This window comes from Oryzias latipes, chromosome 1 (assembly GCF_053564925.1).
Source record: "Oryzias latipes strain Hd-rR chromosome 1, Olatipes_Hd-rR_3.1".
Classification (NCBI taxonomy): Eukaryota; Metazoa; Chordata; class Actinopteri; order Beloniformes; family Adrianichthyidae; genus Oryzias; species Oryzias latipes.
Window position 1 is genome coordinate 8379927 of NC_136237.1, and position 23897 is coordinate 8403823.

The 23897-nt window shown below is 43.4% G+C and overlaps 2 protein-coding genes and 1 long non-coding RNA gene across 4 annotated transcripts; 2 read left to right on the forward strand and 1 right to left on the reverse strand.

The window, feature by feature from the left end:
• The first annotated feature begins 707 nt into the window (after nucleotides 1-707).
• c1h22orf23 (chromosome 1 C22orf23 homolog) lies at nucleotides 708-3338 on the forward strand. Its single transcript, XM_078930223.1, has 8 exons — nucleotides 708-778; nucleotides 1137-1196; nucleotides 1386-1426; nucleotides 2218-2277; nucleotides 2366-2512; nucleotides 2758-2886; nucleotides 2999-3099; nucleotides 3187-3338. Coding segments are annotated over exons 3-8 (492 nt in total). The 5' UTR covers nucleotides 708-778; nucleotides 1137-1196; nucleotides 1386-1425; the 3' UTR covers nucleotides 3241-3338.
• On the reverse strand, nucleotides 3339-23814 carry micall1a (MICAL-like 1a). 2 transcript variants are annotated; one of them, XM_020705777.3, is made up of 16 exons: nucleotides 23458-23814; nucleotides 20563-20611; nucleotides 17291-17432; nucleotides 17111-17211; nucleotides 15964-16109; nucleotides 13594-14156; nucleotides 13464-13524; nucleotides 12856-13271; nucleotides 11126-11505; nucleotides 10794-10925; nucleotides 10574-10700; nucleotides 10397-10487; nucleotides 8037-8110; nucleotides 5682-5796; nucleotides 5557-5603; nucleotides 3339-4200 (listed from the first exon to the last, which is right to left on the reverse strand). In XM_020705777.3, exons 1-16 carry the CDS (start codon nucleotides 23598-23600, stop codon nucleotides 4094-4096), a joined length of 2694 nt encoding a protein of 897 aa, XP_020561436.2. In that variant the 5' UTR covers nucleotides 23601-23814; the 3' UTR covers nucleotides 3339-4093. The 2 variants fall into 2 exon arrangements, with proteins under 2 accessions (XP_020561436.2, XP_011478190.2); XM_011479888.4 differs by having other exon boundaries at nucleotides 10794-10928.
• On the forward strand, nucleotides 17339-18133 carry LOC144982153 (uncharacterized). The gene is made up of 3 exons (XR_013647291.1): nucleotides 17339-17473; nucleotides 17649-17731; nucleotides 18006-18133. It is a non-coding gene; the product is annotated as an uncharacterized LOC144982153 (long non-coding RNA).
• Nucleotides 23815-23897: the final 83 nt, after the last annotated feature.

The window sequence follows — 23897 nt, forward strand, 5'->3', positions numbered from 1 at the left end:
TCATAAATCCAAATTTTTAAATCATATCTCTAATTTTGTCAATGAGGTCAAACAATACATAAACACAATGAAACATTCTGACAATAAGAAAGCGATTAAAGCACTCGATCTGTGCGTCAGTTTTAATGTTTTTGTATAAAATGTAACAATAAACCCTTGGCTTGTTCTTTTTCTTTTATTGTATTGAACTGTTTTGTATTGGATCGTTGTGATCAATAAAGTTTTTTTTAAAGAAAAAAAAGGCCGTCAGCAGTGTTGTTAGGCAGTTGCCATAGCAACATGTTGTCTTGTTCAACTGAGGAAGGCAGTTTGATAAAGTTGTGCTGTTTGAGGTTCTAAAGAAAAACCGAGTTGGTTTTCATATCTTTAAGCTGTCGCATCCCGACCTGATCTCATCCCTTTTTCTGGACTTGCAGCAGAACCGGGTTGAAGACAAACATCTGAGACTGAGCAGGTAAAAACAGGTGATAATCGAGCACATAGCTATGCAGCAGTTCTGCTATTCATAACCAAATTTCTTGTGTCAATTTTTCTCACATTTTCTGAATTCCTGTTACTTTCATGTCAACATTTTTTGCTAAAGTGTCAAAAAGACATGTTTTTTGTTGCTGACGTTTTTACTGCAAGCGCAAAACGTGCTGATTTTTCTCCGTTTTACATCCGATTCTTGATCGATCTGTGTGTCTGCAGATGGAGGCGTTCCCCAGGAGCAGCGGGGGCCTCTGGAACAACCCCAGACCCACCGGGAGCAGCAAAGACTCCCAGGACTGGATGAGAAGTGAGCAGATGAACCAAAACGCCCGATTCGTGTTCTGACGCGCATGTGTGAACAATCTAACAATGCTTCAAAATTTTTGTTTTCTGATTAAAAAAGATAACTTTCAGACTTGTTTGCGTGTTTTTAAAAATAGTAAATGTGAATTTTTTTTTACCACATATGACAAACATGCATTTGTCAGTCAAATATTTGACAAGGTGTCCCCCTTAGAAGCTGAGTTTGGACTAAAGGCTAATGCTTATTATGGATTACAATCCAGAAAATCCCATTGTTTGATTTTGAAAGATATGGTTTGTATACTCATTGTTTGCACCGAGTTTGCACTGCAGCTGCTATTTTGGCCCATTCTTTCATGCAGATCTTCTCGAGAGCTGTGGAGACAGACTTTCAACTCCCTCCACAGATGGATTGGATTGAGGTCCAGAGTCTGGCTGGACCACTGCAGAACTCTGACATGCTTTTACTAAGACATTCCTTCGTCTACCAGTCGATGTGTTTGAGATCTTTGTCATCTTGAAAGATTCAGACATATTTCATCCTCAAAGCTTTCACTGATGGAAGGAGGTTTTTCTCCAGAATCTCATCATCCTTTCTTTCCTTAGTGCAGATCAGTCGTCCTGTCCCATTTGCAGAAAAGCAGATCCCAAAGTATGATGCTTCCACCTCCATTCTTTATCCATGGGATGCAACTCAGCAGTGTTCCTTATTCAAACATAGTAGTCTACCTTTTTTATACTAAAAAGAGTTTGAATCCATGATGACTTTGTGTTACTATAGAAACCTTTGTGGTTCCAAATCTCTTCAGGTCATTGACCAGTTCTCCCATGTAGTTCTGGGCCGTTTCCTCACCGTTCTCACAATCATTCGTACACCCCCATAAGTCCCAGTGATCTTGTATTTCTAATGATTGCTCCAATAGTCGATCTCTTTTCATCAGGCTGGTTGGTTATTCTATTTCGGTTTCCTTGTTCAAGTGAACAATCTTGTCCCTGGTGTCCTCTTTGGTCTTGGTGCAGAAGTTCCTTCTGATTGTTTGAGGGGGTGGACAAGCGTCTTTTCTACAAATAACCTGTTTAAACAGGTGTTATTATTAACACAGGTAAACAAGAGGAGGAGTAAAGATTCTTAAAGACATAATAAGGTCTGGGAGGGACAGAATTCATGCTTGTCATCTTTGTAGGTGGGACCACTTTTTTGCTCCCTGTACGGCCTTTATTGATGATAATTAATCAATAACCACAGGGTTTTGGGGGAAACAGTCATTTTGTGGGAGGTCCAACACTCTTCTTGTTTCAAAAAACACATCTTGTAAAATAATTTCTGTGGTTTCAGATTTTTTTTTATTCCCATTGCGGAGGTGGAGCACAGGTTGTTTTGTGTACTTCCATGATACAGGCTGGTGTTCTGTAATATTTATCCTTCTACCTCTCTTTGCTTAGTGATGAGGGAGGAGTCAAGGCTTACCAGCCTTCTAAACAACCACAGCAGATGCTCAAAAAGTAGGTCTGTTTTGGAAACAGAGACACAATCACTTAAAAAAGGCTTCATCCCTTTTCTCCATATTAACAAAGAGTGTTTTTTGTTCAGAAGGACTTGCAGTTCCTCAGAAGGCTTCCTTTCCTCTGGCTGATCCTGCGGTGAAACGCCGGACTTTTAGGCCTCAGAGACGCACCGCCGAGTCATGTCAGTCTGGAAACAGCTACGAGAGGGAGAAGTTCCGCCCTGGTCCCACACGTACGTCCCTCTAACTGTCAATAGGTCCTTTCACTTTCACGTGTCACAGGTCAAATAAAGGGATTTTGTTCTTTCAGGTCACTCTCTCATAAACGTTTTTCTTTTCTCTTTACGGTCATTTCTTTTGCCTGTCCACCTCATGCCCTGCAGTTCATTAACCATTTCCATGCAGCTTTAAGAATTTAGATTAAATTTGAGGGACTAAATTCACTTCTGCATCGTTTTCTACTTTGTTTCTCATCAAGGGGACATGGAAGCGGAAAAGAGGAGGCTTCAAAACATTCTCGCAGCAGAAAAGGAGCCAACGGCTGCTTCTCCTCCAAAAACTCCAGAGGCTGAAAACCCCGGAGCGCCAGAGGAGCGCTTTGAGGAAGGTGAGGTCTGTCCTCAGGGGCAGAGGAAGGTTAAACCAAGAATGTTCGAGAATGGTTCAGAATAGAATTAACGGGAACTAAACTCAGTTTTAAATGCAATTCTTCTCTGCAGTGCTGCATGAAATAGAAGATAGAAGACAATTTCTGGCAGACATGGAAGCTTTGGGTCAAGAGAGGGAGTACATCAGCATCATCAACGCTGAGATCTCACAGGTACAAAGCATTTTGACCAAACCTGAACCCTTTTCTGTGGAAAACGTCATGAACTTACACCTGTGATGTGTCATGAATCTAATAAAGAAACTTCAAGAGCTGAAGATGCTGCAGGAAAAGACCAGAAGCCCCAGTTTTTAGATGCAAGCATGAAAGGAGACCTCCAGCTCCTCTTGCACAGCATCACACAGGTTCCTCGCTTGGGCTGCTCCAATAAACGACTGAATGCTGCATCAGGATCACTTGGTATGAAGTTTTTTATTCGTCTTCCAAACAGTATGAAATAATCCTGCTGTCCTTTGAGAACCCCTCAAAACAGACAAGCCTGCAGCAGACAGACTCCAACACGAACTCACAACGACAAACTATGTTAAATAACAGACATCCAGGCAGCATCACACAGAATTTCTTTCCATTTTAAGGCAAAAACAGCTCACATATAAATTAAAGATTGCATAAAATCTCCAGTCCTGTCCACAAATTTTCTTCATTCATAAAATGCTTTTTTTTTTAAAAATACAGTTCAATGGGATGGATCTTTAAACTTTCTCCTCCTCTTCCTCGTTTCACGAAACACTGTTGAACCCACATCCTCTTCGTCCCGTCGTCACAAAAAACATGAAACTACGAAGCAGCCATGGCAATAATGCTGCGCTAATACTACGAATACAAGTTGTAATGTCTTTACAGGGTACCACACCTTAAAACGTTCAGTTTGTTAATCTAACATTTATACCAAACCAAATAAACTCAATAAAAAGCAACTGATCGACAAAAAACTGAGCAGAAACAGAAAACGTCAGTCCTACGCCTATGCTGTGAAAAATGAAGAATGCGTCACCTAAATCCGAGCTCATATAGCACTTGTTGTGAAGCATCAAGGCAGCAGGGGGAGTGGACTCCAAGGTGCAAATAATAAAATGTCAGTTAAAGAGAAGTCCTCCTCTGGGCCCCGCATTATTCTTGATAAAAGTCTAAAATCTGCTGGTGTTTCTCAGCTCTTTTCCTTCTTGTGGCTCAGCAGCTTAAGCGCTTTGATGGGTTTAAACTTGGCCCCTTTTCTCTTCTGCTGGTCACCGGTGTCCGGGTCCCTGTGGAAGTCTGATGGGCACAAAGACTCGTTTTCACAGCAGCAATGTGTCAATTTCTATGATATTTATAACAAATGAGAAAAAAAAAAAAAAAACAGGGATGTCCCGATCAGATTTTTCCCCCCAGCTCCAATCCGATTTAGTTATTTGATTTGGAGTATCTGCAGATACCGAGTCCAGATCAGAAAATAAACAGATCTACCTTGTCCCCTATTTTAGATTATTAACCTAATTTGATCATTTAACTGTGGCATTTAAAACTTCTCTTTGAGGAAGTTGAGTACAAACTAGTAAAACTAGAGAAATTGTAAACACAAATTGAAGTGCATATACAATTCTATATACCCTACAGTAGACCTGCACAATAGAATCTATTGTTATCGTGATATCAAGCTGTGAAATTTGCATATCGCAAGACGGTAAAAAATGCGATAAATGGTAACCTTAAATATGCTAAAACAATCTTATGGCAACTTGAATCCATTTAGGCATTTGGCTTTCATGTTGTTGACCAATCAGATGTAGCCCATTTAATTTTGATGTTAGCCTCCTATGTAGACGAGGGTCATTTGTAGTATTAGTTATATTGACTCTTATTTAAGTTAAACTGTTGCAGTGAAAAAGAAATGATGTTTTTGGTTGTTTTGCTATTTGTTCATGTTCCGCAAGTTATATCGCGATTTTGATCACTAACATCGCATATCGTGAGTTTTTCTCGTGCAGCTCTACCCTGCAGGCATGTAAACAAATAAGTAAATAACGGTGGAGTTGTGTCATAAAGTAAGTCCACTAGTGAGCTTTTTGAAACTATTCTTACAGTCCTTTGCTGGCTTAAAGAACAATTTTTTGTTGTTGTTTTTTTATTTATTTATGAAAAACTTACCTCTCTACTGTGTCTGATTTGAGCCTGCTCCTATTCTCATCAATGTGCAATGTGGGCTGTGTTAATTTAGTAAAATCTGTGTGTATTTTGTTTTTGTGCTTTATAGCAGCTAAGTGTCAGGAGATGTTCATGGAGTTTTTATCAATCATAAGAAACATAAAATATTTGGCGCTGATAAGATTAAAGTAAATATCCAGTCCCTGATTGGGATGCAAAATCCAATTGTGATTCAGTCAGAAATGTGATTGGGCCTACTTTTAGCTAACTTTTGCTTATGATCTCTTTTTACTTGTTTTAGCCTTTATTTTATTTTACCCTATGACGTTTTACTTATTTGATTGCATGTGTATTCCCTTTTAATCGTGCCTTGTGAAGCTCTTTGTGGTTTTACCTGTGAAAAGTGCTATAAATCAACGTTTTCTTCAATTTCAGACAGCATGATCAGATCAGGACATCCCCAATAGAAACTAAAATCCATCCAACCTTTTTTCTTGAGCATGGCCTGCATGAGTTTGTCCTCCTCTTCTTCCCTGTTGATGAGGACCAGCAGAGAGTTGACAGCAGAACTGTCACAACGCAATGGGGTGTTTTCGGGGTGTGGGCTTTACCTCTGTCGATCCTGGTCCATGCTGTTGACGATTTGGTTGCGCTGCTCGATGATGGTCACCAGATCTGCCATCAGCTCCTGCTCCCGACTCTTGTCCTCCTCAGTCCAGTCTTTCTCTGACCAAGTGGAAGAAAGATGTGAGAAGTTTCATCTGCTGTCCTGTCAGCTGCACCACAGTTTAAAGATGTTGTAGCAGAAGGTTTTTTGATGCTGCAACAGCTTTGATCATGAAAAGGAAAAGAATTTCAGATGTTCTTGTGAGCAAAGGGGGTTCGGTTCAGGGGCGTGTGCGGTATTAAAAGGGGAACAGGTGTGTGTGGGTGTAACACATGGCCGTTTCGGGTTTTGCGGTGCGTTGTGCGGTTTCTGCTTATGGCATGTGTTTGTTTTCACATTCCCATATGTTGTGTTTAGTGTTCTGCTTGTTTTCTTCTAACACGTTTGTGGAGGTCATCGTGCATATTTGTGTATGTCACATTATTGTGTACGTCATCTTTTGGTTGCAGCGCCGCTGCTTTGGTTTGGCTGTACAAAATAAACAAAAGGACGTGAACCTGTCCACTTGTCTTCGCTCTCGTTTCTGCCGCCATGGCACGCATCTGCGGAGGCGCTGCTACATGATGTTAATGAGCTCTGCTGCACATTTTACATCAAAGATTCTGTTGTTAGAATTTAATGTTTAAATTGAAGGCAAATGTATGTAAATCAGGATGAAAGTAATAAAATCTTAATATCAGATAATGACTGGCTCCAAATTTGGCAAACACAGAATACATCCACTTCAAAAACACAATTGGATGTTTTATAACACCAAAAATCACAAACAAGCACACGTCGGTGCCCCAGCCATGTTGGAGGAAATGTGGAGACATAAACATAGATGATTCCCATATCTTTGGTCTTGTCCCAAAGCTAGTCACTTTTGGAAGAAAATTCACCAAATTATAACCAAGGTCCTGGGCTATAATATACCAAAAACATGCTTATTCCTGTATGTGGGCAATATATCAGAAAATGTACTCAAAAATGACAGATATTTACTGTATTTTCCAGACTACAAGTCGCACCGGAGTATAAGTCGCACCAGCCCAAAAATGCATTATAAAGTAGAAAAAAACACAGATAAGTCGCACTGGATTATAAGTCGCATTTTGACGGCAAATTTATTTGACAAAATCTGAGACCAAGAATTAATAACCTTCAAAACCTCATATGACACAATCATAGCAGACTGTTTATCTCATAATTTCACAGTCATTGGCATCATTGGCCAAGTAATACTCTGTTTTCATTCTGTATTTGTAGAAACAGTTGACATTTTTATTGCATTTCTGAATCTATGAAATCATTGGAAAATACAATATTATGTTTTAAGCCTTCAAGATCTTACTGTAAAAAAAAGTTTGCTGATTCTCTGAGTCACTTAACATACTCTTAACACTTAACATACCTCATACATCAAATTGACCCAGGAACATCATCTCTGTTCCTCACAAATGAACATAACAGGAGGGTTAACAATGTATTTATTTCAATTTATTTCTAATATAAGTCGCTGCGAAGTATAAGTTGCACCCCATGCCAAACTATGAAAAAAAGGGGCGACTTATAGTCCGGAAAATACGGGTAGTCAAAATCGTTCTAGCTGCAGGCAAGAAAACAATCACAAGAAAATGGTACAAGACAGATTCACCAACACACCAGAAATGGGAAAAAATTGTGGAGGAAATACATGTGATTGAATTGTTGAACCATAGGACAAGAACTGAAGAAGATCTTTGTCAAAAAAAGATGGGAGAGATGGACTAACTACAAAACGACATTATAAGGACTTGTAAATGGACAATGTCATTAAAAACCTATAGAGCCAAGGCAACCCAAGGCATTTCTTGTTTTGTGGTTGTTGTTTTGCTTTGTAAACCTATTTTTACTGTCCCCTCTGCTTTTTGTTGTATGTTTTAACTGTGTTTAAAAACAATAGAAAAAAAGCAATAAGAGCTTCAAGATGAAAATCAAGATAAAACGCTAAAAGTTCCAGTAAAAATTGAGAAGATTTAAAAATTAAAGTGTTGGCAGGAATGATTTATGTTAGCACGAGTTGAAATAATAAGAAATCATCTTGTCTTAAAAAGATAAAGGGTCGGTCGTGTCTGTAAATCATGACCGTGAATGTAAAAGGGAGCCCGATGACTAAACCGGGTTGGTTGTTTGAGGAATTGCCTTTACTTTCATCAGTTCATTCAATAACTTATCAATCTTTTTTTTACATTTTACAGCTTTAGGTATCTTTTGGCAGACTAATCTTAGTTTCTGTGCGGTTCATCCTGACAGGTGAAAGCAGAGCAGGATCACACACCTGGTTTGTTGAGGAGACACCTGAGCTCGTACTCCACATCGGCTTGCCGCTCCTCCAGGTTCTGCTGCTTCGCTCTGCAACAAACAAAATGGCGCTCTGAAAATCCAGTTCTGTTTAACTGACATTCTTATGCTTTGGTGAAAATCAGCTCATAAATAATGACTCTAAATCAGATTTGCCCAATCCTGGTCCACGAGATCTACCTGTTTTCCAGTTCTCTCTACACTTCTCTCTGCTGATGAGCTCACTCTGGTGTCTCCCCATTCTGGTTGCCTGAACACACCTGATCCAGGTAATCAGAAGCAAGACGTGCAGGGAGAGCTGGAAAACAGGCAGGGTGGTAGATCTCAGGGACCAGGAAGGGGTAGCCCTGCTTGGAATCCTCTTTATTTTCAGGTAAATAAGCAAAAGCAGGATAAATGATGCTGAAGTCTTGGTTGAGTTGTTGGAAAACGTCTCAGAATGATGACACTATGACACTCATGGTGAAAGCTGTTATTAAAATGGTCGACCACCCATGGGATCTTTTAAACAATTCTCCCATTTTTCGAAATGACCCAAATGATTTTTAGAGTAAAACCATTTACACGCTGGAATTTTTCCATTTTGAGAAGGACAAGAAAAGTTATATTTAAGGCATATTAAGTTGACTTTAGTGGTCTTCTGAGTTCTTCTTATGCTATATTACATTTTTTTTTAAATAGCAGGACTCCAGACTAACTTTTTTCACTAGGAGCACAGTGGCCCCTAACTGAAAATTTTAGGGGCACAACTAGAAAATTTAGGGGCGCATACCGTAAATCAAAATTCTAACCAAATCTACTAATTTCCACTGTATTACTAATAAATACTTTAATAATAGATGCAGAAATTACAATGTGCTGTTTCTAATTCAGTGTCACATTTTAATCTGCACTTTTGAAGATGCACCAAGAAGGTAAACTGACAACACCATCGCTGTCATGACAGTACAAATAGTTAAGAAAACTGATGGAAATTTATCTTGGTGACACCAAATAGGTGCAGCCAAGATGCACAATAAGTGTGTTTGAGATCACCCAGGTGAACTCAACGCTGCGCAGATCACCTGGTGTGTGACATATATTTTTGTTTTTGCTCCAACATTAACTGTCAATCATCACAAAAATTTCAGGAGAAAGGGGTGGGAGCAAGGGGCAAACCTACCCGGACACAGCTGGAAACTGAACTGACTGAAAGCTGCCCTACAGGCTACAAAACAATGCATTATGGGACATGTGTCCTGATGGTTTTTGTAGTGGAGGGATTAATCAAAATAATTTAAAATACCAATTCATTAAAAAAGGCTACATACATTACAAAACCTTAAATAATCATAAAATATATAATAACACAGATCATACTAAGGGGGAGAAGAATATTAAAACTAAACTGAATGTTAAGGACAACTCCATTTCCAGGCGAGGTGCTGGTTTATTTAAAAAACGTCTATCGTTGCATTTTCCACACGTATTTTCAGTGTGTCTAAAACTAATGTTGTTTTTGCTCGAGCGTGTTTAAAGTTCAAGCCCCGTTAGCTGTCACGCATGTAGGTGTGGGACATATTCTCCTCAGCTGACCCGACTCCCGCGGGACGGGAGCGGTGTGCTGCCGTAACCCGTTTGATGCGCCGCCGTAACCGTAACCAAAACCTAAACCTTCCTCCGGGACTGTGCGGCCCAGAGAAAAGTTCAGCACGGACTGCATGTATTTAGAAAATTACGAGCGAAAAGATACGTTCTAAAGGAAAGTAAGGAACTCCTTCATGTGGTCCGGGGAGGGCGCTGTCAGGTGTCCTGCTTTCAAACCCTGTCATTGCCACGCCCCCAAGAGTCATATACCCCACTGTGATTGGTTGGTCAGCTCTAGGCCCCTCCCCCTACACGCATTTTAGCCACTCACAGTGGCTTTCCCTATTCTTCTCACACGCAGTGGCCGCCTCACACACAGGCATCACGCGAGTGTGTGCTCGCGTTTCATGAGTATGTGCGCGAGTGTGTGTGTCTGCCTGCGTGCGTGTGCGTTTGCGTCTCATTGATTATTTCATTGATCATTGACGTGCCCCTTCCACGTTTAATGTCTTTTTCATTTCAACTAAACTCTACCAGGGAAAGGGGAGGAATCCTGGAATTGCTGAACTCCATTAGGATCTTCAGTAAACTTGCTTCTTAACATTTCTTTATGTTCACACTCTTACACATTCTTAAAATGTCTTCACTGAAAGTTTCTCGTTGAGTTCCTGTACAGACACGAGCTGCTCTTACTCTGTGCCCTTGCTAAAGGTCTTAGGGACATTGGCGGTCTTTGGAACATCGTGTCTCCCTGCAGCCTTACACACTTACGTGTAGACGAGCTCAGCTTCACGGCGAATCAAGAGGTGTTTGTCGTGAATCAGAGTGAACCAGTCCACCAGCAAGTGCTCCTCATCCTCATCTGTGTGGCACAGCACAGACACGGTCAGAAAGGTTGAACAGGGAAACACAAATCAACACCGACTCCGGTCCACACTGATGCTGTACCGCTTGGGTTGCTCCTCAGCTTCTTCTCCAGCTCCACTCCACGCAGCTCGAGCTCATCCAGCTGCTTCTCCAGCTGAGCCATCTCTCCATGGATGTCCTCCACTGGGATGTAATCGTCTGACTGCACCTGCACGGATGACGGAACGCGTTGAGCGCCGCAGCGCGTTTTCAAAACAGAAATAAAAATCGGTCTCGCGTCACGTTAGCCCGCTGTTCGTACTTTGCGTTTGATGAGCGGGAAGCCGTATCCAGGAGCTGGAGGTCTGGCGGGACGAGGTCCCATCGGAGGTCTCGCTGGGGTTTTGGCTGGAGAAGGAGACGCTTTTCTGTTGAAGGGGTTCTCCTTGCATATCTGCTAAAAACAAAAACATGTTAGTATGGTGGCCCTGAAATAGACTGGAGACCTGTTCAGGATGTACTCTGCCTCTGCCCAATAGTAGCTGGCTGGGCTCTAGCCGCCCCCTGACCCTGAAGGAATTCGGCAGGTTTGGAAGAGGCCGGATGCTAGCATGCTTACAATACTGCCCTTTTTCTGTAAAACTGAGTTTGAACCTTTTTAGGCGATTGTGCGACCAGCGGGCTGGGGGTCGTCGAGGGTCGTGGGGGTGGAGCTTTAGGTCTTAGACCGTCAGAGCTGCGATTGGTCTGAGGGGTGTTTGGAGCTGAGCTGGCGTTGGCTGTCACAGCAGTGGAGTGAGGTCTTGCGTTAGCAGTATGCCGACTGTCAGCTGGGGAGGAGGAGGGGACGGAGGTGTCGTCGGACGAAGCGATGGAAGGCTCCGACACACTTTTGGTGAAGCTCTGCTCCTGGACGCTGGTGGCACTGCCACCCAGGGGTAGCGGGGAGGAGCCGTGGTCTGAGCAGGAGGACAAGCTCTCCGTGCTGAGAGCTGGAGATGGAGAACAGGAGGAGGCCTGAGAGGGAGGACAGGCTGAAGAGTAGAGTCAAAGTGAAGATGAGGGAAGAAAACGGCAGGATTAAAATATACAACAATGTAGATTCTGTCTGGGGGGAAAAACAATTTTACTCTGATCTAAGGCTAAATTTTTATCCATGGTTTAGCTTTTCGGATTTAGCATGAAGTTAATTGCAACAGAAAGAAATCACGCCTGATGCTTCAGAGAACTGAGCTGTCAATGATGGAAAACTTTATTTCATGAGTTACTAGATGTATGAAACAGAAAGGACATCAATTTATGTGTAAAAGACTATAATTGTAGTTGTTTTTAGGGAAAACAGAGTAATTTAAATAAATGATGTTGGTGAAACCACTTCTGTAACACAGTTGGAATATTAATTAAATAGCTAAACAGGAAAACCTCCTCTAGAGTTTACTGAGGGATGCAGCCACAACATAAAAAATTATAAAAAAAAAAATCAGGATTTGCATTACAAAATGAATCTAAGAGTGAACAAAAGTGAGTTATGTTCCTCCTGAAAGTGAACAAAAAGGTCAAATGAATGAACCTACAATACATTTATGAGTAGGGACCAATTTATATCCAGAAGTTTATAATCTGTTTGTCAGTTTAATTATTTGTAAACTGCTTATAACTTTTAAAAAAACTAAAAAAACAAACCCCAGACGTTTTGATCAAATCCCCTCACTACTACTCACTTAGTGCACCATAAAGGGCATAGGGGATGACCTTTGTTCAACAATTCCAAAATCCACTAGGAATTTTCCCAGAAGTCTCTGCAAAAAACTGGTGTGCATCAATGCTAACGAGATTGGTGAATATAAACCACGACGCATAGCGTTTGATCAATTTGTCATTTGGAAAAAAAGTTTACTTTTATGAACACAATGGATTGATAATTAGGTCTTTGTAAAATGTTCACATTTATTAGGATGTTACTTTGGAGTAAAAAAAAAAAGAAGTCGTGATTATGTGTCAGAATTGCACCAAAATCCAGGGCACTGGATAGTCCCGCACTTTACAGTCTTTTAGGTGTTAAGGAGTAGTGAGGGAAATCCGACGCAGCAAGAGTTTTATAAATAGAATTGTTATGTCATTCAAACTAAATTATTCTATTAAGGCCAGATTGTCTTGTTTTTTTTTCTAGGGGTTTCTGTTTCAGTGCTCAACAAATAACATTATATGCTTTTGGGTTCGATTCCAGTGAGCAAGAAAAGGCCAACAGAGGAAGTGGAAACCTCCAGTTTATGTGCATGGAGACAGCCGTTTGATTAAAGCTCAGAAACCTCTCCCCACCATGAAGGACAGCAGCTTTGAGGTCTCCCTTTTGGGAGAACCATGAAGGTTATGGGAGAACCAACCTTGGGTTCTAGCAGGCAGCTTTGGAGCACGAGGAGCTGGCCTTTTCTTGCTTTTGGCACTCCCGGGACTGGCAGAAGTGGAGGGGCTGCTCCTCTGGGGGCTGGTGTCTCCATCTCCCAGGTCAGGTGCTTGGCTGATCCTGTACCATGGGTGGTTTGCAGACACAGAGGGAGGAACCGCTACTCCTTCTCCACCTTCCTCTTCTTTGCCTTCATCGTTGTCGTCGTCTTCCTCGAAGGGGTTGGAGGGGTGAGAAGGTGAGCTGGGTCTGGAGGAGCCCTCCCCTTGGAGAGTAGACAAGGAGGTGTTTGACGGAGTTGCCGGTCCAGGGGGAGGCGGGGGACGGGCTTTCTTCTTCTTTTGCTCTGACTGAACCAGGACAAGCCAAGGTGGGTCTTTAGGTTTATGGGAGCCACTGAATGGTGAGACACACAAACAGTGATGGGGGGGTCACGAAGAGACAAGAGAAGAACAGAAACGTCCAAATGGAGGCGGAGGTTAAGCCTCGACAACAAAAGTGTTTCAGAATGTGTGGAGTGAACACTGATGACATGATTGGGGTTGGTGCTATGAAGAAGTCAACAGTTACGTGGCAGAAATGCATCACCTTGCTGGAGACTCCGATCTTTCTCGAGGTTTGGGAGGAGTCGGAGGCTTCTGATGCTCTCCTGCGAGGAAAGAAGCATCGGCGTGAACAGCAGCAGCATCTTTGAATGTGTTCTGAAACGGAAACCTACCGACAGTATTTGCTCTTTGTGAGAGTCGAGCTCGTGGGGCCGGGCGGGGGGGAGGCACGGCCTCAGAAACCTTTCGGGGGGCAGGCACTGGTCGGCTGGAACTTTCCAGAGGGTTTTCAGGTGTGGAAGGGAGCTCCCCATTCGTCATGCTGTGGACTACAGTTTGTGGTCCCTCCTCTGTTACACTCTGGGTTTCCTCTTCATCACTCTCCTCAAAGGGGTTGGGAGGAGAGGACGATCGAGACTTCTCCTCTGACTCCCTTTGTCTGTCCGCCTCTGTTGGTTTATCTTCAGCGCCAGCTTCAGCCAGCGCCGCCCCGACAGAGTCCCGGCTCTGCTCCTCTGAGGGTGGAGTGTTTTCCTGGCCCCCAGTGTTGGGTGCAGTGTTGAGGGATGTACTGCCACCAGTCCTGGCAGGCTGAATTTCTTTCTTGCCGACTTCTGAGGCGCCGTTCTGGGTGGGGGGGGTTTGCTTTGAGAGGTGATGGCTGCAGACCAAAGCCCCCAGGTCCGTCCCCAACTTGTAGGATCCAGGAAGCAGAGTGCTGTGACACTTTGTGCACCTGAGATGGCAAAAATGCATAAGCAGAATAAAACTTTATTAATAGTAAAAATTGAATTAGGTTAGAAATGTCATATTCTCAAGACAGCCTGGACTTCTTAAATTGAACAAAGCATCTAGGCTGAGATTAACCTTTTGAGGAGTATTGGACTGAATCTCATTTCTGGATGTAGAGCTTTTATTTTGAAATTCTCTGTGATCTCACCATCCAATATGAAAAATGATGGGGTTACGCTATGTATGAAGAGCCATTTCCATTCTCAACATCTACATTAGGCGCCGTTCACACCGCCCTCTGAATCGCACGTTCAAGCACCCACTTTCAATAAAGGTCTATGTAAACGTATGCCAGCCTGGATGCCTGGCATCGTTTTTTTGGCAACAAGTTGGTTTGTGTTTGGTGCGAGCTCCTGTGTTGTGGAGATTCTCAGGATGGACTGCAGGGGCCCCTCAGTGAGACGACTCCTGTGTACTGTTTTCCTAGTCTTCATCACCGAGAAGAGCTTCTCACACAGAAATCTGCAACCAAACATGCACAGGAGGGAGCCGCATGTAGACGAAGCCGGGGCATTTCTGCGGGAATGGAGTGAATAAACTGTGCGGCCCTGAAGTGTCGTACTTCAGTGTGCCAAAACACTGCAGCTCAATCGGTGCCCAATGGGTAAGGAAGACAAACAAAATTCATTTTTTCGTTCCTCAAAGCGGCGGGCTTAATTTATCAGCAAAGTGCGTATTTTGACCCACGTTCTGTTTCTAATTACAGTCACATTAGCTCCACAAATTAGACGCATGGGTTTACCGGCCATGTCAGTAAACATATATTCTGCCTCCCATCAGTTTTTAAAAGGCTCTGTTTTCCGAAACGTCATGAAGTGTTCGGCGCGGCAGCTGAAGCGCTGCATGATGGAATCTGAATTTTAATGCGTTACCAGCACTACATATCGCCGGGCCATTAATAACAATGATATAGAAGGATCTCATGGGCCGGGTATAATTACACGCCGGGCTAGATGTGGCCCACAGGCCTCGAGTTTGTTACATGTGCTCTAGAAGAGGCTCCAGTGTTTCTGTTTGTCGTCATTTTCTGCTTCTTAGATTTACCATCATCGTCACTCATCTTTACCCCATCTTCTCATTGATTTTTTTTTACTATTTGTATGATGCCTCTATCAGTAATCTGATCACATCTGTAGGTGCTGGTTTGAATTATTGATTCAATTATAACCATGTCTGAACTGTTCACACACAGTACAGTGATTTTACACTCAACTTCCTTCTGATTGGCTCATATGTTTTATTACATTTTTATTTAAAAAAAACACACTTTATGTACTTCTTTATGTATAGACTGAGTCTGTGAATCAGAAACCGGATAAAGTCAGGTTTTTGATCCACCTTGGATAAGGCAGTAAAACTCGTATTTCCTGACTGACCTGCTGGAAAAGAATAAAAAACCGATCCTTCTCATGATCGTCCTTTTAACTTGGTCTCATAACCATTGGGTTATTAAATCAATTAAACTGTTTCCAACAAATATTTATAAATATTTAATATAAATTCAGTAGCAATTATACATCTCCGGAGTGGGTCTGAGGGTTTTTCCTCAGCAGACCTGCTCCTGAGGCCCAGAAGTTGGTCTGTCCTGCAGAATTTTTTTGTTAAGAAGGAAATATTAGAGCAACAAAATCCCTTTTTCTTTTTTGGATTGAAATGCTTTCAGACACAAAACCAATTTTTAACCACTTAAAGACAAATTCCCAGCTGGTCACATCAGCGTTAGATTCTTGCCATCCCCATAGAAGCCTCACCTGAAACAGTTACGGTGGTACAGCTTGCCGTCCACCAGGAACCGCTGCACCAGGTGGACGTGTTTGTGGCAGGCGGAGCAGGTGCTGCTCAGGGTGCTGCGTTTGGCAGCCGGTTCTACGCCCGCCGTCTGTGCAGGCTGGACTGACTGAAGGTGGCCGCCACGGGTTTGATGTCAGCAACGCAGACAAGGAAAAGACACCGGGGGAAGGGGGAAGGGGAAGATGAAGAGTAATGGGGGAGATCATACATGGAGTCAGGATTTGGAGACGTGGAACATTCCCTCTGCTCAGTTCATGAACACGATCCTCCCCTTCTAAATAAACCCATACAGGGTTAGCACTAAAGTGTGAGTCAAAAACAAAACCCGCCCGGTTAGTGACTCTGGTAAATACTTGTTTCAGTCATAACTGACATGGATAAGATTCCTTCAAGGGTTTTGTTACCGGTACCGGTACCGGTAACTAAAAAAGATTTTAGAAAAAGGCAAACTGCAACACTAGAGGGTCAGAGTGAAATCACTGAGATTTAAAAACAAACAAAACTGACTTCTTGTTTTCCTTCACAGCAAAACTCCACCCCAAACCCCACCCTGCCCTACTGCCTAGGTTCAGGAGTGGAGAGCAGATGTGGGGATGAAGAACAGGAAGATGAGGGAGAACAATGAGTTTCCATCTGAAGAGGGGAGTGTGAGAGAAGGGGGTGATGGGAAGGATGCCGGTACGGGGTTTGGAGGAAACAGGTTTGAAGGCATGCAAGACAAAAGAGAGACACGATACAGAGGCTATCTTCATAGAATTATTCTACCCATGTCCATGCTGCGCTGCAACCTTCACACAAGGAAGTCCGTGTATATAAAAAGACAGAGGCGTCTATTGTTGTACAGTGACATGTGTTTTTGCAGTCCATGCATAATGACAAACGTGATGCAACTTTAAATACAGATGCACGTCCTAAACACAGAGTATCACAAAAGGATCCCAGTGAGTTCTTTGTGTTACACCCCTATCTAGGACAATAACCTCATCAGGAAAATAAAATCTAACCCTACGGCCACAGATTGCTGTCATGCAGATGTAGCAGGAAACATGCGCGCTCTAGAGTCAACATGAACTCCAGGCCTCCAACACATTCCAACCTCTAACTTACCTCATTCTCTGTCGCGTCGCTGTCTTTAGGGCCGAGAGGCTTCTTCAGGGCCGGCTCAGTCTGTCCGGCAGGAGCCAGCCTCTTCACTGAAGGCGGGTTTGCTGTGGATGCAGAGGCAGAGGCCACGATCATCACTCCCGCGGGATCCACTCGAGGCAACAGCAGAAACGGGAAACACACCTGTAGACCTGTCGTTGAAAAAGTTGTAGTACTGCGACACGTATGTGATGATGCTGAGCCGGTCAGGCACCTTCATGGACACCATGTCTTCTGGGTCCAGCAGGGCAGGAATCCCCAGCTGAGACTCAGCCACTTCAAAAGCCTGTGGGGGGGGGATTAATGCTGAAGCTTCACAGACAAACAGTGAGCCAACATCAACTGTTATGTTTTTAAGTTAGAGTGAAAAAAATCCACAAATTGTAAAATCAAGAGCACCAGAAAAAGTTGCAATAAATCCATTGAAGCACATTGACGGGTTTCTGTGACTGACCCCGTCTGTCAGTTTACATTTGTTTTCCTCTCTTTGTTTTCTGTGCAGGTGGGCCATGGCTTCTTCTGGAGGGTTACGCCCACTCGCCTGTGATCCTCCATAGAGTGGTGCACAGCTGCCTGCCCACCAAGGTGATTTAAATGAACTCGATCTAAGTACCTCTGTTTCAGTGCTCAGTGTCAGAGGGTCTTTTCATTTCGGTTACTTGTTGCTCTCACTTGCTGCACTGTGGTCAGTGTTTTGCAATCCTGGGTTTTATTTTTTGTTTTAGATTCTTGTTTGTGTTTTTTACCCACCTAGATTGGCGCTTTTATTTTTAAAAATACTACTCCGTCATTGAACCTTACTTGTTCTGTCCTGCATCTGGGTTGTCCTGATACTCTGTTACATGACACACCGACCAAGTGAGGAAAGAGCAACAACACTTGAGGTTTTGTCTCCAGATGAGGAGGAATTGTCCACATGGATCTCTGAGGTGTCTGTCGGAGATGGAAGAACTTCATGGGAGTCTTAAAAGACTGGAACATTGCGCTTCTTATCCTTGACAAACCAGACTCTGTCCTCCGCAACCTTTTGACGGTACTGCTGTGGATTGTCACCCGTTTCTCCCCTCCTGTCGCCTCCAGTTTCAACCCTTCGGACTTTCTGTCTGAGCACAGTAAAGCTGCGTACGCCCTGAGTGATGGGCAGGGCTAAGCAGTAGGGTTTGGCTGAATGGACTGAGGAGCAGACCATTTATTTCGGCGCGTTTACCGCCTAGTCCCTCCTTGTCTACGACCTGACTATGCAATACTCAACAGCCGCATCCCAGTTTTTTTTCAGCTCAGGCAAGGAGAGTTTAGGACCCTGGCAGCTACTGATAAGGCGTTGGTGAATGTTTTCCACCAGGGACTCTTCAGCGTTCCCAAGGATAAACTTGCACTATGTGAGATCCCAGAAAACCTGGAGGAGCCGATCGACGTGGCCATCCAGAGATAGGCTGGAGGATGACAGCAAGGTTGCGAAAGTCGTCAGGCCACCACATCAGAGACTGCCTGGTATGATCCAGGACACTAGTGAGAGGGCGTCTAGCGAATCGTTTTTCCAACTCTATAAATGGGTCAAAGTCTCAGCTAAGAGAGTAACTGTATTCAGCAACCATACTGAACTTTTGTCCTTTTAGGTTGTAGAAACTATGATACTTCCTGTTTTTTGGGGTTTTCCATGGCTTTGTAAACACTCCCCAAACATTGACCGGGTTTGAGGAAGAGTGCTGTCCTGGAGCCCTTTTTTCTTTTTTATAAACTGTTTAAATGCCGTAGCTGTGCGTTTCTCCCTGTCTGAGTCCATCTAAGGACCTGTGTAGGGTCCAAGCTGGTCCATGCTGTTCCTGTGCAGACTCCCCACAGACAAGGAACTCGCTCATATCATATTCCGCCTCCATACCATAGTGTCTGACAGAGGTCCTCTGTTTGTGGCAGGATTCTGGAGAGAACTCTGCATGCTGTTGGAGATTGAAGTCAGTTTAAGCTCTGATTCCTCCCACAGGTAGAGCGATGTAATCAGGACCTGGAGGCCCACAGTCATCCCACCTGTTACCTTTTCATTCGTTAGGTTATCTGATGATTCTCCAACAGCTTTCTGAAAGCAAAGTTTCTGCACACAGAGCTGTGAACGCTATCACATAAGTATAAATCTAGTGAATTTAATGAATGCATAGTGATTTTCATAAAAATACTTTTCGGACCCCCACCTCCCATCTTGTTTGTACCAGAAACTGAAGGATTAAAAAGAAAATTAACTGCAGCAAATTTTCACTAAGCTGTGGAAAATCTCATTCTGTGTTCACATCAAACATTATTTGCACGTCAAATTTGTGCTGGGTGCCTCTCTTTTGACGCAGTAAAATATACTGCCGGGCGCTTCTCTGTGACCAGCTTTGAGGACTTGCTGTCCCGGCATTAGTCCAAGGAACAAAAAATAAAAATTAGGATATTGTTGCGTCGATGCAAATAAGAAAAATATAAAGTTCAGGAGGAGAACGATCAGATTCTCCTCCATGTTGGTTTTGGGCCCCACCCACTACGTCCGAGTCCCTGATTGGTTGATGCAATATGTCTCCTTTGCCAAATTTCAGGTATTTCAACTCTCGCTGTGTCACTCAAAACACACTGCTGCCAGACTGATGCGCTGTCCCCGACACTCAAAATGCCCATCTGGACCTCCAATTGCGTCTGTACATTGACTCAACATTGAAACTGGACGCCCCTGACGCACAAATCGTGTTTGGTGTGAACGCAGCGTAAGAGAAACCAACCAAGAACATTTTGCATTTAAATTGACAACTGTGACATTTACCGCAAAAGACCCACTCCAATAAAAATGGTGCTTCTGGTGTTTTTAACACGTTCCTATTGCCTTTTTCTCGTGATGGAGGACATATATAAAGAAGAGTAAGATTAAAACTTTCAGAGTATTTCTTTATTTGGATCATTGTGAATCAGGAATTTCATCGTATGAGCTGGAATCTGTGTGGCGGGATAGCTCCAATATTGGTCGCTATTTTTGATGTATCGGTAATGTTAGGTTGGGGTTGTGAGGGGCTGTAAAGGATGATGGGAAATGGAGGCCAGTTCACTCCATGGCAACAGTCCCGCTCACAACTCAGAGGCAAATATTTAATGAACTCTTCCCGGTCTGCAGAATCAATGTCCCAGAAAACGACTTTTATTTTTTATTTTTTCAAAATTTTGGCTAAAAACAGCAGAACCATAATAAAAAGACTACTGAGAACGCTTTTACAATAGATCCAAAGATGATCGGAGTGACACTTTAAGAACCCAGTCTTCATCATCCTCACCAGAGTTCCTCTCTGGTTATCTCCCTCTCACTGTTTTTGCTCATCAAACTTCAGAGTAATCACAACATTTATCGAGAAGACAGCATCGTGAAAGGAGAACACTGAGTCAAAGATTGGACTTACCAGCCGGTTGTTCTCGTAGACATTCTCTTCAGAAAGCGAGTCAAAGTCTCTGAAACCACAAACAACATTTCAATGGTTTTGCCATAAGCCAGTGTTTGCACGTTGGAATAGTAAATATCACAAAGAATTTTTGCAGGGAAACTGTGAAGGTGACAAGTGGAGACAGGACGGCATTTAGTTTTCAGACTGTATACTTATGGAAGGATCATCTACTGCTATTATTGGCTGCATGCTACACAGCAAAGGTGAGCTGCTGTGCCTCCCGCACACCAGAGGGGATGATTCATGAGCCACGTATTTATGAGGTGTAACGTGGAAAAGAGGAAAACCAGCGGGACCAACCAAGAGGCTGATCATTATGAGGCCAAGCTGTGAAGCTGAACCCCGGCCTGAAAACTTCCTGCAGTAAAACATCTCTGTGGTCGCGTGCGTCAGTGAATGCGTGCAGAAATGTGGGCATATTGTGGAAACCGGTGTCGTGAATCAGCCGAGTGTTGGAGCCACAAAGAGTGACCTCTGTTCTCTCAGGCTCCCATGGCCACAAACTCGGAGCAGCAGGCATCGGATCCAGGTCTCGTTTCAAAATGTCCAACGTGCCAACTCCACCTTAAAAGCAGACTCCAACTGCAGCTACTAAAAATACTACCAGTTGGTGGGGGTTCAAATCCCCAGGGCCAGCTGACAGCAAAGGATGATGAGGTGTGTAAAGGGAGAGGCAAACGTAATCCGCTCTGACTCCAACTTCAACAACAGATTTATTTTGGAAGAAAAGCTGGAGAAAAGTGTGACTCTGCAGATCACACCAGAAAACACACTTTGAATGCAAGAATAACAGGTAGGATAAATGACTAACGATGACTCAGCATCCGTCCGAGTGAGTCTGATGAGCAACAACAGCTCAGACTAAAGTCCTTAAAAAAGTAAGATATGAACTAAATGTAGTTCAGATCTGCAGCAATGCTGTGCCTGCTTTGGTTTACCAACATCAAAACAAATTCCTCCAAGCAGGCTAAGGGAAGGCTGATTAAATGAAGCATTTACTGTGGTAATAGCCTGCTCTGCAGCTAAGGCTGCAGTCCTGCAGCGGCGTGCCTCTGCATTGGAGCCAAATCCAGTCCGACAGGCAGAGCTTTCTGCGCATTCTTAGTCGGATCAACTGTCCGTCTCAATCCCCGGCTTTCACCAAACGAAGAGCTAAACACAATCATGAGATGCATAAAACTGTGAATAGGATTTCATCATTCTTGTACTTTAGACTTTACCACTGTGCTCTTTAAGGTAGATATGTTCCACTACATTTACTCCAGACTACATGTCCACCCCTCAATTCACTCAGTGGATCAGGAAAGCCTAAAGTCATCCTAGTGATTCTCATAACACAGTTGAATGAAATCCAACATGATGGATGCATGTTTCCTGTACCGACAGAGCAGAATCTGTGCACTGAGACAGGTATGAACTCACCACTAACGATATACTCCATTACAAAGACAAGTGTTGCTGCTCCACTGCATGTTTAAAGCGATCAGTTTTCCGTGTAAACAGGACTTCCTGTCAATCTGCAAGAAAAACCTCTTAACCTTTTGCTGGACATAAAGTCCTTCCAGTACATTCAAAAAGAAAAACAATATATGATATGAACACATGCAACTACAGATGCATTAAAAATAGATCAAACCTAAAGACATGCAAACTATTCTATTTGGCTGCATTTTTGCAAACACGTCCGGCAGTGGACTGCTTTCTCTGCATCTTGAAGTGAGCTGAAGGGCCTCAAAATGCTTTTTCAAGAGGAGAAATGAGCAGTTCAACAACAGGCAATATCAAAAGTATGCAAAAGTTTCATAATGAAGTGTAGTTTGAGGCCAGCTCACTTTTGCTTTGGTTTTGCATGGTACATGTCTGCTGTTTTGCACAAATGGTTTTGCATTGTGAGGTGGGACATCCGGGCCCCTGCAGAGCAATCTGAGCTGAATGTTGTATAAAAGCCCTACTTTAACAGAGCCGGTTAGGTTGATATTTCAGGTAAATCGTGCATTTTGTGGTACAAGCACCAAATGCGGCACGAATGTACCTCTTTCAAAAAAGCACGAGAGCCATGAGAAAAATTCAAAATGCCAGCCATTTGCTAGACACTACGCATTACTGTCTAACTATGTAGCCAATCTCTGCCAAAACAACCTGTGCGAAGCCGATTTATCCCCTGATGGGATATTCCGAAAGGTGAGCAACATTTATATTTTAAAATCTTGGACTTTATTTTAACTTTATCCCAATACCCAGCTTGGATGCCTGATAAATTAAAGTAGCAGACTGACACAGGAAAAAGTTGTAGCTTTATCCTCTCTACTGAAGTTATTTAGTTACAAAATAAATCAGAGGAACTGCTGGTTTTACATCCAGTTACTCTTGATATGTTGTGCAGCAAAACTCCAAACTTGTCTGGTTTCAGTCGTCCTCACGACAAAGTTGGATTTAGTTGATCTGAGTGGGAAGGTGAGAGGGTTTTCCCTTTTAAAAGGGGAGCAAACATGATCTTAGTCTGTGGTGGACCGTGCAGATGAAGATGTTTTGTTTTGCTTTGAGCAGGTGGAGGGGAGCCGAGCTGCAGATGCATCCCATGATTGTCAGTTCCAGTTCCTCACACAACACTGGGCTATCTGCTGCTCTGGCTTTGCTAAAAACACAACCAGACCAGACACTTTAGGTGAAAGGGGGCAGCCATAACAAACGAGAAGGGACTTGGCTGAGTAATAACAAAAGTTTAAATGAGGTTACACTCAAGTCTGACAACAGTCAGAATCAGAGGCCTGAAGACCAAAATAACAGATGCTTTTAAACCAGTGAAAAGTGTTGGAGTTGAGCTGCGTGTGATGCGTCTTTGCTGTTACTCACATGAGGTCTGGTCTGTGCCGGTGAATGATGGCACAGAACGCCAGGCCGTCCCGAAAGGACGCAGACATGTCCCTGACCTCCACACCGCTGTAGCCCTGACACTGGAGCCGACACCACTCCTGAAGAGCCTTCAGCGACCCCATCACGCCTCCAGCCAGGCAGCTGCGTCCCCGAGGAGATGATGGCCGGGGGAGGTCAAAGCGCGTCCTCTTTTTTCGTGTCCCAAACCTGGGCGGTACAGGTAAATGCTAGCTGACGCAAATCCGCGCGAGCTTCATGTCCTGCGCTGAATCTGGACTTTTAATGTCTGCGGCTCTCCAAGGTGAAGAAAACAAAGTTGTCCGCGGAGCCGCGTGAGCTTCGCCGCCACCATGGCAGCCGTTCGTGAACTTGGAGTTGACAGATTTTCCTGGTTCAGCTCGATTTCGTTTCAGAGATGC